The sequence below is a fragment of the Poecilia latipinna genome, unplaced genomic scaffold (assembly GCF_001443285.1).
Source record: "Poecilia latipinna isolate Pla-1442-1.1 unplaced genomic scaffold, P_latipinna-1.0 Scaffold706, whole genome shotgun sequence".
In the NCBI taxonomy this organism is placed as follows: domain Eukaryota; kingdom Metazoa; phylum Chordata; class Actinopteri; order Cyprinodontiformes; family Poeciliidae; genus Poecilia; species Poecilia latipinna.
The window spans coordinates 121,990-135,447 of record NW_015113322.1 but is presented as its reverse complement, the minus strand read 5'-3'; the positions used below and the strand labels follow the sequence as shown (position 1 = coordinate 135,447).

General features: G+C 41.6%; 1 protein-coding gene across 5 annotated transcripts in view; it reads right to left on the bottom strand.

The window, feature by feature from the left end:
• The window catches only part of ctbp2a (C-terminal binding protein 2a), a 114,608-nt gene that overhangs the window by 18,238 nt on the left and 82,912 nt on the right, over nt 1-13,458 (bottom strand). For all 5 annotated transcript variants that reach the window (XM_015045070.1, XM_015045068.1, XM_015045069.1 and 2 more), the window contains exons 5-6: nt 9,623-9,837; nt 7,731-7,861 (exon numbers count right to left, since the gene is read on the bottom strand). In XM_015045070.1, coding sequence (XP_014900556.1) covers nt 7,731-7,861; nt 9,623-9,837 — 346 coding nt within the window. The remainder of the gene's footprint in view (nt 1-7,730; nt 7,862-9,622; nt 9,838-13,458) is intronic.

The window sequence follows — 13,458 nt, the reverse complement described above, 5'->3', positions numbered from 1 at the left end:
ATGGGGGAAATCGTAGATTTGTCTGGGTCATTTATGGCTACACTTGATGAAAATGGTTTTGATGCGAATGACTCTGTAAACGTGTCAAAATGTGACGTTTCTGAACTTATTCCTGCAGACATAACTTTGAGTTTAAATATTACCAGGGAGATATTGATCAAAGCGCAGCAGAATGATCCGTCATTGATTTCTTGCTTTTCTGTTGTAGAAAAGAGTGGATCTAAAGCCCAGGTGACCTATTTTGTTGAAAACGGTGTTCTGATGAGATCTTGGTCCCCAGATTCAGGTGATCTGCATCGAATAAATCAGGTGGTTGTGCCACAAGATTACAGACTTCAGATTTTGAGTCTCGCACATGATGCCAACTTGGCTGGACATTGTGGTGTTAAAAAAACTTATCACCGGGTGTTACGGAATTTTTTCTGGCCTGGTTTAAAGTCTGACGTAGTGAATTATTGTAGATCATGTCACACATGCCAATTGGTGGGAAAGCCAAATAAACCAATTTCTCCAGCGCCGCTTCATCCCATTCCAGTTCTAGGCGAACCGTTTGAACGAGTTTTATTGGACTGTGTCGGCCCTTTGCCAAAAACCAAGTCGGGGTATCAGTACATCTTAACTATAATGTGTGCTGCCACTCGTTTTCCGGAGGCAATTCCATTACGCACGTTAAAGGCGAAGAACATTGTGAGAGCCCTCACAAAATTCTTTTCAACTTTTGGTTTACCTAAAGTTGTTCAAACAGATCAAGGGACAAATTTTATGTCAAAAGTGTTTGCGCAGGTTATGAATGAATTGAAAATTAAACATCAAACCTCTAGCCCTTATCACCCAGAGTCCCAGGGTGCGCTCGAGAGATTTCATCAAACCCTGAAAACTATGTTGCGCAAATACTGCCTTGACTCTGGTAAAAGTTGGGATGAGGGTCTTCCACTTCTGCAATTTGCAGTTAGAGAAACCATTCAGGAATCCCTTGGATTCAGTCCGGCAGCTTTGGTATTCGGACATACTGTTCGCGATCCACTCAAACTCGTTAAAGAGAAATGGTTGTCGAAGTCACATCAAACTGAGCATAATGTTCTGGATTATGTTAGCAGTTTTAGAGAGCGTCTCTTTCATGCATGTCAGTTGGCCCAAGAAAACCTGGCTAAGGCTCAGAGTAAAATGAAAGCTCGTTATGATAAAAAATCTGTGAGCAGAAATTTTATTCCAGGTCAAAAGGTTTTGGTGTTACTTCCTATAGGTGGATCTAGTCTTCATGCACAATTTTCTGGACCATATGAAGTGGACAGAAAAATAAATGAGACGAACTATGTGATTAAGACTCCCGATTGAAAACAAAAAATGAGGGTTTGTCATATTAATATGCTTAAACGTTATGTTTCCAGAGAAGGCGTTGTAGATAAAAACTCTTCTGTAGCCCCCATTTCTGTTTGCTCTGCAACACCACTATATCATCTGGCAGATGACGATTTGAGGGAGAACAGCGGTTGCATGCCTATGGCTCATTTGAGGAACTCGGAAGTGTTGGGAAATCTGGAATGTTTCCTATCGCATTTGTCACAACCTGCCCGAAAAGATATTATTGATCTGATTGAAACTAATGTATTGCTTTTCTCAGATCAGCCACAGCAAACATCTTTGTTTTTCCATGATATTGATGTGGAGGTTGAGAAGCCAATAAAACAACATGCTTATCGAATAAATCCAACGAAGCGTGTTTTAATGCAACAGGAAGTGGCTCACCTGGTTGAACATGGTTTAGCAGTGCCCAGTAACAGTGCGTGGAGTTCACCCTGTATTCTGGTCCCGAAACCAGATAATGCATCTCGGTTTTGCACCGATTACAGAAAGGTTAATGCTGTCACCAAGTCCGATTCTTTCCCACTTCCGAGAATGGAGGACTGCATTGATCGTGTTGGCTCTGCTAAATTTGTCACGAAATTAGATCTAAGGCTAATGGCAAGTCTCGTTAATACCTAGGGCTTCTGAAATTTCTGCTTTTGTAACTCCTGATTATTTCCTGCAATATACAGTTATGCCTTTCAGGTTGCGTAATGCACCCGCTTCATTCCAACGTTTCATGCAAAAGGCATTATTCGGAGTGAAAAATTGTGAAGCATATTTGGATGATGTAGTCATTTATTGTGCTACTTGGTCAGAACATCTGGAAATTCTTTCAGAAGTGTTCAGTCGTTTTCGTGATGCTTCTCTCACATTAAACCTTTCGAAATGCGAGTTTGGTAAAGCCACTATCACCTATTTAGGAAAACAGGTGGGTCAAGGACAAGTGCGTCCTATTGCTGCTAAAGTGCAGGCAATGATTGATTTTCCTGTCCCACAAACAAAGAAAGATTTGCGTCGATTTTTGGGAATGCGTGGTTTCTATCGTGGGTTTTGTAAAAACTTTTCAGCTGTAGTTGGTCCACTCCCTGAACTTGTTAGTCCTTTGAAAAATTTTGTTTGGTCTTCATCTTGTCAGGTTGCATTCGAGTCAGCCAAAGCATTGTTGTGCAGTGCACCAGTGCTGACTGCGCCAAATTTTGAGCATCCCTTTAAACTTGAAGTTGATGCAAGTTTGGCTGGCGCCGGAGCTGTTCTTCTGCAAGAAGATGAGCAAGGCATAGATCATCCTGTCTGCTACTTTTCAAAAAAGTTTAACAGACATCAGCTTTATTACAGCACAATTGAAAAAGAAGCTCTCGCTTTATTACTTGCATTACAGAACTTCGAAGTTTATCTCGGTTTTAGTGCGCAACCTGTACAAGTATTTACTGATCATAACCCGCTGGTTTTTGTCTCCCAAACGCGCAATTCCAACCATCGACTGATGCGCTGGTCTCTGCTTCTGCAAGACTTTAACTTGCAGATTAACTATAAAAAGGTAAGGATAATGTACTAGCTCATGCTTTGTCTAGAATTTTTTAGTGTTCTCATTTGAATTAAACACTTTGGGGTGTGTGTTTAATTCTTGAGAAAGGGGGTGTTACGACTGACGGGTCAAGTTAATTATAAACATGAGTGTACAGGTGCCCGTCCCTGATTGGTTCCAAGAAAATGACGGAGAGATTCAATTGGCTGCCTTCCGGAGGTGACGGACATAAAAACTGCTGAAGCGGACTTCCTGTGATCCATCCTCTATTCACCTCCACCGGTCACACCTATTTCTTTTGTTCACCTGTTGTCAGAGTTCTGGAGTGTAGGAGTGAGCTGCTGTTTATGTTTCCTCAGTTTTCTCATGTTTTTCTTAGCTAGGAAGGTAAGTTTTTGTCCTTTGGTTTATTTACTTTCGATTAGGTAAGTTTCTGTTGCTATTTAGGTAGTTTCCTTTTGTTTGTTGTTTTCGGCTATAGCTCACTCTGAAGCCAAATACTCCATTTGTAACATCTTTATCAAAAAAAATACATCTTTTTAAAATAAATAATTATCAACAGTTCAACTTCGTGTGTGTCAGTTGTTGAGATCAGAGGAGGATGGATCCTTCATGTTGCAACCTGGCCACCCCTAGACTGGTCGTAACACCGACCCAGGACAAAGACAGTTCTACTGTGATGACTAATGACAAAATGTCCACAAAGGCAACACAACATATGACTTACGGCAGGGTAGACAAGGATCCAACAAGAGACGAGACAATGGGTGACATTAAATACACAGGGGGTAATCACAGAATGAGAGACAACTGGAAACAATCAAGACAGGATGGCACAGAGACTCACAGAAACAGAACCAAAAATAAACACAGAGAACTCAAATCACTACAGTGATAACTCATTACACATCATGGGAGTGATGGATGTAAACAGTTACATGAGATACATTCCTAATTCAGCCATGGTGCTCATCATCTATCAGACAGACATGTTAATGGTCTGTCTTGAAAAAGTTAAATTCTACATCAGTAATAGAATGCCACTTCCTTTCCTGCTTTCTCAAACCATCCTTCAATGTGCTTAGCTGTGAACAGAAGAATGAGCTGCCCCCTGTAACATGTTATCTTTATTTTCTAAGCGAGAGTTAGGCTTGGGACACACTAGTGATGGGTGATGTTGCCAAAAAATGTTATTGTGATGTATATTTTTAAATAGCTCCCTAACAGTATCACAGACAATATTCCACATTTTCTGTTCTTTCTTTTTTGGCCAAACTAAATCCAAAAACATGTTTTTACTTCAAGGCATATATATACATATTTGTTTCACAAAATGTTAAAAAGTGTTTCACCCCTCATGTTTTTGGTCATACAAATGACTTAAAATCTTCTGGAGAGAAATGTTTGGGGCACAAATAGGCCATTTGGAAGTTGTGTTGTGTTCCAGCTCTCTCCCACTGCACTTTTCAGTTTTTTGTTTTTTTCATTTTCATGTGGGAAGCAATCCAGACTCACCTGTTTTATTTATTTATTAATTTTATTACAGCCAATAATAACACAGTGAGCTATCATCTAAAATTACACCAGTCAAAGCAATATGACAACCAACAACTCAGGTAAAGTTAGTCTTTCTGTGTTTACGCTGTAGATTCCAGAATGGACCTAACATCAATCCAGCAGGTGAAAAAATGGCGACTTGCTTGTGTGACAAATTTAACAAAATATACATTTTTTAAGTAATCCTGAGTTTTGGCATATCACAAACAGTAATTTTTAAGTTAATGAAAAATAACATGTGGATCCACATGTATGGTGTGAATTATGTTTTCAAAGAGACTGGTTTCCACCTACAGATTGTAAAAAAAGACAAAGTAATACCCAACTTCAGTCTGCCAGCTTATGTCCAGTTCTGTCCCACTTGGACCTCAGAAAACTTTCCAGTCTCCATTAGATGGCTGGCCTTTCAGTGTGAATACCCATGTAGTGTCAGTAATGATACTGGTTCTTTCAACAAGCCCTTTAAGTGGCAACCAGGACTCGGGACTCATTTGTTGGATGGCCTGAATGGAAACATATCTTGTTTCTATTCTCTAGGCACATGCAGAACGAGAGCTCAGAGACTGCAGAGCCCCCTGTAGACTGTAGTCTTCTTCTTATAGTTCACAACAACACATCTTCTCCCAGAGACAGGGAAAGTGGCCTTGGTCTTTCTATTCAATGATCATTCTTCCCACGACCAGACATCACATTTTTAACAAAATTCTTCTTATGCTCCAGCAGCTATTCTGCTAAATATTTGTGACAAATATGAATATAAAGAACATGCTGAATTCTTTTGAAGCACTTTGCTGGGACCCCAGCAGGAGGTTATAGCAGAGGATGTCGCCAAGTTATGTAAAATGTGTGTGAGATAAATATGAACTCTGTCATTCAGTCCTCAAAGAAACTAGAGCTAATATACTTACATTATAAGATAATATACTTTGTTNTAAATGAGACGAACTATGTCATTAAGACTCCTGATCGAAAACGAAAAATGAGGGTTTGTCATATTAACATGCTTAAACGTTATGTTTCCAGAGAAGGCGTGGTCGATAAAAACTTTTCTGTAGCCCCTATTTCTGTTTGCTCTGCAACCCCACTATATCAGCTGGCAGATGACGATTTGAGAGAGAACAGCGGTTGCATGCCTATGGCTCGTTTGAGGAACTCAGAAACGTTGGGAAACCTGGAATCCTTTCTATCTCATTTGTCACAACCTGCTCGAAAAGATGTTATTGATCTGATTGAAACTAATGTATTGCTTTTTTCAGATCATCCACAGCAAACATCCGTGCTTTTCCATGACATTGATGTGGAGGTTGAGAAACCAATCAAACAACATGCTTATAGAATAAATCCAACGAAGCGTGTTTTAATGCAACAGGAAGTGGCTTACCTGGTTGAACATGGTTTAGCAGTGCCCAGTAACAGCGCGTGGAGTTCGCCCTGTATTCTGGTCCCGAAACCAGATAAAACATCTCGGTTTTGCACCGATTACAGAAAGGTCAATGCTGTCACCAAAGCCGATTCTTTTCCGCTTCCGAGAATGGAGGACTGCATTGATCGTGTTGGCTCCGCTAAATTTGTTACCAAATTGGACCTGTTAAAAGGTTATTGGCAAGTTCCATTAACATCTAGGGCTTCTGAAATTTCTGCTTTTGTAACTCCCGATTATTTCCTGCAATATACCGTTATGCCTTTCGGGTTGCGTAATGCACCTGCTACATTCCAACGTTTGATGCAAAAGGTATTATTTGGAGTGAAAAATTGTGAAGCATATTTGGATGATGTAGTCATTTATTCTGCTACTTGGTCAGAACATCTGGAAACTCTTTCAGAAGTGTTCAGTCGTTTTCGTGATGCTTCCCTCACGTTAAATCTTTCGAAATGCGAGTTTGGTAAAGCCACTATAACTTACTTAGGAAAACAGGTTGGGCAAGGACAAGTGCGTCCTATTGCTGCTAAAGTGCAGGCAATAATTGATTTTCCTGTCCCACAAACAAAAAAAGATTTGCGTCGATTTTTGGGAATGTGTGGTTTCTATCGCGGGTTTTGTAAAAACTTTTCAGCTGTAGTTAGTCCGCTCACTGAACTTGTTAGTCCCTTGAAAAGTTTTGTCTGGTCTTCATCTTGTCAGGTTGCGTTTGAGTCTGCTAAGGCATTGTTGTGCAGTGCACCAGTGCTGGCTGCGCCAAATTTCGAACGTCCTTTTAAACTCGAAGTTGATGCAAGTTTGTCTGGCGTTGGAGCTGTTCTTCTGCAAGAAGATGAGCAAGGCATAGATCATCCTGTCTGCTACTTTTCAAAAAAGTTTAACAGGCATCAGCTTTATTACAGCACAATTGAAAAAGAAGCTCTTGCTTTATTACTTGCATTACAGAACTTCGAAGTTTATCTTGGTTCTAGTGCGCAACCTGTACAAGTATTTACTGATCATAACCCGCTGGTTTTTGTGTCTCAAATGCGCAACTCCAACCACCGACTGATGCGCTGGTCTTTGCTTCTGCAAGACTTTAACTTGCAGATTAACTACAAAAAGGGTAAGGATAATGTACTAGCTGATGCTTTGTCTAGAATTTTTTAGTTTTCTCATTTGAATTAAACACTTGGGGGTGTGTTTAATTCTTGGGAAAGGGGGTGTTACGACTGACGGCGTAAAGTCAATTATTAAATGTTGAGTGTGCAGGTGCCCGTCCCTGATTGGTTCAAAGAAGACGACGGAGATGTCCTATTGGCTGCTTTCCGGAGGTGACAGACATAAAAGCTGCTGAAGCGGCTATCTCCACCTATCTCCACCGGCCACACCCCTTTTCTTTGTTCGTCTGTGTTTGAGTTCTGGAATGTAGGAGTGAGCTGCCGTTTATGTTTCCTCAGTTTTCTCATGTTTTTCTTAGTTAGGAAGGTAAGTTTTTGTCCTTTGGTTTATTTGCTTTCGATTAGGTAAGTTTCTGCTACTATTTAGGTAGTTTCCTTTTGTTTGTTGTTTTCGGCGATAGCTCACTCTGAAGTCAAGTACTCCAGTGGGAACATCTTTATCAAATACATCTTTTTAAAATAAATAATTATCAACTGATCAATTTTGTGTGTGTCGGTTGCTGAGATCAGAGGAGGATGGATCCTTCATGTTGCGGCCTGGCTCCCCCTAGACTGGTCGTAACAACACATTCTACTGGAATTTTCAGAATTGCAACACATTGTCAGTCAAAGCATTTCCTCCGCAACTCTCTGATTGAGCCTTTTAGATGAAGATCGGATGCCTCTTTCCCAACTGGCTGAACTTCCTTTCGTACGTCCGGTTCTGTCTGAGGCAACTTACGCGAAGGGCTCAGTTTCATGGACGTCCAGGGCGGCTCCCCGTATCCTGCCCTCCTTCAGCGCCTGGGCCAGAGCTTTCTCGTCCACCAGGCCTCCCCGCGCTGTGTTGACCAGGAACGCGCCCTGACGCATCTGCGACACACAGACAAAAACAAAGAAAACAAAAGAAAACATTGTTAAAAATCGGAGAGTCCGCCTGTCTTTTCGACTATTTGCGTGATCGAGAGCTGATTATCAGACTGCGTGCTTCAGGTTTCGCATCTAAAGACCTGAAAGATAACGATGGGGGCGGATGTGGGATGCGGGACAGGGACGAGCTGGAAGACGAGAGAGCGCCACCAACGTTTTGGTGTTTGTGGAACGAAAAGTCGTACAACAAATGTGACGGGGAGAAAAATAAAGCCAATGTGCTCAGATGAGAGTAATACCTTCATCTTGACAAAAGCCTTTACACTGGCAGGCAGTCTTTAATTATTATCCATTTTAGCAGCTGAGAAGAACCGCCAACATGTTTTTTTTAGACGCATTAGTGAGGAAAAAGTGTCGCTTCATCGCAGCACTTAAAGAAGCAACTGAGAGCCATGAGCTTCGTAGAAATATGTATTTAACTGGGTTAGGCTGTTACTCCCACTCCTACTTATCTCTTCACGCATCCAGAACATCTCAATAAGGAGACTCGAACGCCGGGGAAGGAAAGCGCAGTCGTTCGCACGCCGACGCAGTCCCTCAGCTTCCCTGCAGATGTCGCCTCAGACGGCGAGTCGGAGAGCAGCTCTGTCCCCTCCGCCTCCCGCTGTGCAGCCAGTCAATATATTTGCTGTAGCCGTGGGCTGGTGCTAATTGCATTTGACAGAGCAAAGGAATGAATTTGTGTCCAGCTTTAGTGGAGCTTCAGATAAAGAGCTGGTTCTTTTCTTTTTTGTCTTCACCCCAATTCACTCTCTGCTTTGTTTTAGGTCGGGACATCCTACAGGCTGGAAGCGTGATAAAAATACAGGCTCATCAGGGCCCACTTACCAGACATCGCTGCTTTATGTTCAAGTCAGGGCAGTGCACTGATCACTTCAGATTTAACTTCTACCCTCTGAGGGTTTTTTTTCCCCCCCCTACTATCCATGTCTGACCTTTTAAGTCCAGTCACAGCTACCTCAGAAATATCCACGACTTTATAGTTTTGATGTGTTATCCCAAGAGAAAAACTCGAACGCCTGTCAACGTGCAGTGACATGAGAGTATTTTTTTTTTTTTTTTACTTTTTTGCTTTCTTGACACGCATAAATGTTTCAGATCATATGGATGTTAACTTCAGACAAAGATAACATGAGTAAACAAAAAGATTATAAAAAAAAAGATTATTTCCTTTATTATGAGAAGAAATATATCCAAACAAACCAAATCCAATGTGAAAAAATAAAAAAAAAAAAAAAAAAAAAAAAGTAACGGTTTTCTGTGTTTCAGACATTAACTCTTTTCTTTTCGGAATTGCCACTGTGACCCAATACAGACATCAAAGTTGGAGAGACGGGTGTTTTCTTGTCTTGACAAATTTTCAAATCAAAAGGCCGGTTACTCTTGCATTTCTTCAATATTTGTTGAACATGCGGTGTAACTGCGAGACCTTCAAAACAAAAACACAAGGATATTTGTACTAAAAGACTCAACAGCTTTATTAATAGCATAGAGTAGAAATAACTTGAGAGCTGTCGTTTGTGCAGTTCTTTTAGGTGAAATTAATCAGAAGTAAACACCTTAGTTAATTAAATAAATTCTTGATTACGTTGATTACAAGATCCTCTCGGTTGGTTCTCGTCCTTCGGAGTGATTTCGGATAGATTCTGAGACGGAACTATTCACCACGCACCGCCCCAGTTTAACACGTTAGGCTGTTTTCACCTGTTTGATGGTGAAGTCGTTGATGAGATGGTGGTTGTGCTCGTTCAGGTTGCAGTGCAGGGAGACGCAGTCGCTCTGGTAGAGCAGGTCCTGCAGGGTGTAGACGCGCTGCACGCCCAGCGAGCGCTCCAGTCCGTCCTGCAGGTACGGGTCGTAGAAGATGACGTTGAAGCCGAAGACCTTAGCCCGCACGGCCACCGCCTGACCCGAACGACCTGCGGGCGCAAATCATTTGCGTGAGTGCGTGGTCCAAATGTGTGCTAAGGAGAACATTAGTGAACAGATGGCCTTGAATTCAGACCGAGGAACATGGCATTCAGGCCAGTAAATGACATGTAGCTTTTCTTTGTCGGAACAATAATTGTCAATTAAAAATAGTTTGATCGTGATTTGGATTTCTGATGCAGATTTTTGCGCAAACACCTCTCATCTTCAATGCAAGGGTCTCAAATCAGTTCATGACTGGTGTGTAACAATTTCCGCCAGCGAAAGCTGCTTTCCTCGTCTTGAGGAGATTAAAATCATTGAGGAATTTAGGGAAAGTCGTGACACAGAAATCATCTCACACAGCGAGGTAACAGACAGTGATTCAGAGCGGGACTCTGCCGCACATATTAAGCCTCTCCGTCTCTTGCGGCCATGTGTTGTGTAGGATGAGAGTCTCCTCTCGAGTTGTTGGCCGGAGGAAGCGTTCTGCTCGGCGGCTGCAGAGCAAAAGGAGAGCTGTCTGGTGTTAGCTGCGGAAAGGATTGATACGGCGTCCTTTATGCTCTCTGGGACTCGTCAATCTGTGATGGAGCGTCGCGTCCATTAAGAGGAGAGAGGATTCAGAACGGGGCAACATAAAGTTGCAGCTAAATTAACAGCTAATTATTCAGTCATTTTCTAAATAGGTTCTAAAGCGACGGATGACGAAGTGTTTCTAACGTGATGAGTCGTTTCACTTTTAGACGCGCCCGGCTTCGGTTTCTGTCGTAGCTACTTTATACCCTGGTATTTCCTGAGCGCACTTGAGCTCCTCAGAGTCGAGGAATCAGGGTTCCTGCACATATTTGAGGACCGATTTTCAAACGTTTCCAAGCTCAGATGAGCAGACTTTCCTTATTCATTTTAAATGCACTAACGGATAATTACGGATGCTGCCCTTGACCTTAAATTCTACCCAAGTTACCAACGTTAGCCTGAAAAAAAAAAAAAAAAAATGGATGGATGGATGAGGGATAAAAGCCAGCAGAGAGCTTTGGCTGGGCTCAAGGAAATATCATCTCAGATGTATTCTATGAGTCGTAGAAAAAGGAATTCATGTTTACTACTTAAAGACATAATGTTCAATTCATTCTGTCTCATTTTTTTCTTCCTCCATCTTCTCTCCTCTCTGCTATATACTTTTCATTTTTAGTTTTCCTTCTTAGAACAGTTTCTAGATGATATTCCTTCTCATAGAAGGCCAGTCATGAATATGTTGTTACAGTTGATCACTTGAATACAATTTCAAGTATTTATCTAATAAAAATACATATTTTCTTTCCAATACATTGGCACTTACTGAATTACTTAAATTGGGGAATCAAATGAAAAAATGTATGAAACTTATATTAAAATCATACAAAGAAATTTATTTTTTTAATTATTTTTTTTGCGCTAAAGTACACCATGAATTAATTTAAACTGCTCTTGTGTCTCACTTAGTAAACCTTGGTTAACCTACACTGAGTGGTTTCTTTTTTTTTTCTTTTACATAAAATACAAATCAAAAAGTAATTAAAAAAATATTTCAACATGTCTTTAAGATCAAGATGCATAGATTTATTTGCCACACGAATTTCCAGGTGTACTGCAGTTTTCATATCCATCAATAACAATTTGGGTCCTTTTGCAGTATTGAATTGTGGCACTTCTGGCTTTCCTTAACCTACAGAAAGCAAATCGTTGATATTTCAGGATACTGCTAGTGTGAGACGTGTATATTTGCACTCCAAATCTCATAACGGGAACCGTTCTGCAGCAAACGAGGTTCTGCAGCAATATATCCCAATTTCATCCACGGCCGCTCACCACCAGACAAAAGATGCCAGAGATGTGTCTGACTTGGTGCTAACAAGTTTGTTAGCTCCGTTAGAGCAGAGAACACAGAAGCGGGAAGACCAACTGCGAGGGGAAGTGGTTTAGGGAGTGAACTGAGGCGTGTTTGTCAGGTGACGGTCGCGGTGCCGTTTATGTCGAAATGATGTGGCAGCTGCCTGACCCAGAGCAGGGACAGACTGTGTTTTCCTCTCTCTGCTGTGGCGCACAGAGTATTTTAGATTTTACTGGCCTGAACTAACCAAAGATAAACCATCTTGATCACTACTTGTAACTTAAATACTAATACTACATTTTTATTCACAAGCAAGCCTCTTTTGAAGGAGGAAAATTATACACTGGCCATAATTTGATAGTCGAAGGACCCAGTTCCAGATGCCACGGGAACGAGTCGATTGTCCCATTTGTCCCCTCCCTGTCAGAGAGATTAATAGCTAGACAGATGCATAACAAATGACAAATGGACGGATGGATGATATAGAGATGGATGGACAAACAGATGGATGAACAATCAAGCAATCCATTTACTCCAGACTTTTCCAGACGGTGTGAGAACTCTGAGGAATGAACCGATCGCCATCCTCTGTTGTTTCTGATTGCAGCCTTAAAACTGTCCCGTCAGCAGCAGGAAGGGAGTGTCTGCAGGTGGTGTGAGTCATAGCAGTCTGTTCTGAAGCTTAAAAAAAAAGAAGACGTTCTCATGCAGCTGCAGGCTTCTTCAGCCATTTTCTACCTATATAAACCTTTTTATAGTTGAAACAGAATCAGATTTATTTACAGCTGATGCATTGAGCATAAAACAATATTTGCTTTTGTGGCACCACGGCTGTAATGGAAGCTATATAAAATACCCGAGCATCAAAGCTCGTTTCCGTTCGGCTTCTTCATGCGGCTGATCAATACCAATAACTGTAAAAGAACCAGAGGATCTGTCGCCCACGGGAGCGCTTCGATGTGTGGCTCATTCTCCTCGACTCGACTTTTTGGCCTTGTGTCGCCGACCTATTCACAGAGGAAGAGTGAAGACGAAGACCGCCGAATGTTACGTGAGGTTAAAACAGATTCCTGAACTTCGCTTCGTTCTAGCTGTCGGCTAGAACGAAGCTGGATATGACGGAAATTCAAAACAGGGGTGAACTGGACGTATTTAATGCCTTTGACTGATGTGTTGCTTCCAGTACTGAGGAAAAATAAAAAATAAAAATCTAATTTTAATTTGACCTTCAAAAATTCTTAAACATGCATTGATTGCTTATAGTTAGCTCTTGTCCAATGAATTAGTTCGTTATTCAGATAAAGACAACAAAACGAGCTACTTGAATTACTTAAAAACCTAACGAAGCAGAAAAAGCAGCAGTGACTCAGGTTCGACACCTGAAGAACCTTTTGTGTCTGCAGCTGGCAGCCCGAGTCGAGTCCTGCAAGTAAAACTCCAGGAGGCCTTTTGCTTTCCCACTAACAATGGACGCTGTTTTGAGAACTGCTCGAGCCAGAAGGACTCAGGGATGAGGCTGGAAGTAGGAGGACTGGGTAAAAACAAGAGAATGAGGAAGGCGGTTTTCTATGCCAGAGCGCGGTGGCTCAGTGCACAGTCAGTCCGCGCAGCTGTCTGGGACCTGCAGGTTGTGTGTGTTTGTGTGTGGACACAGAGATAAGGTGGCACTCTTCAAATGCTTATGAGAACGCCGAGCATTCGAGTGCCTGGCGATGCTGAGACAGGAGACAATGGATCAGAAACGCAAACCCCCTAACAA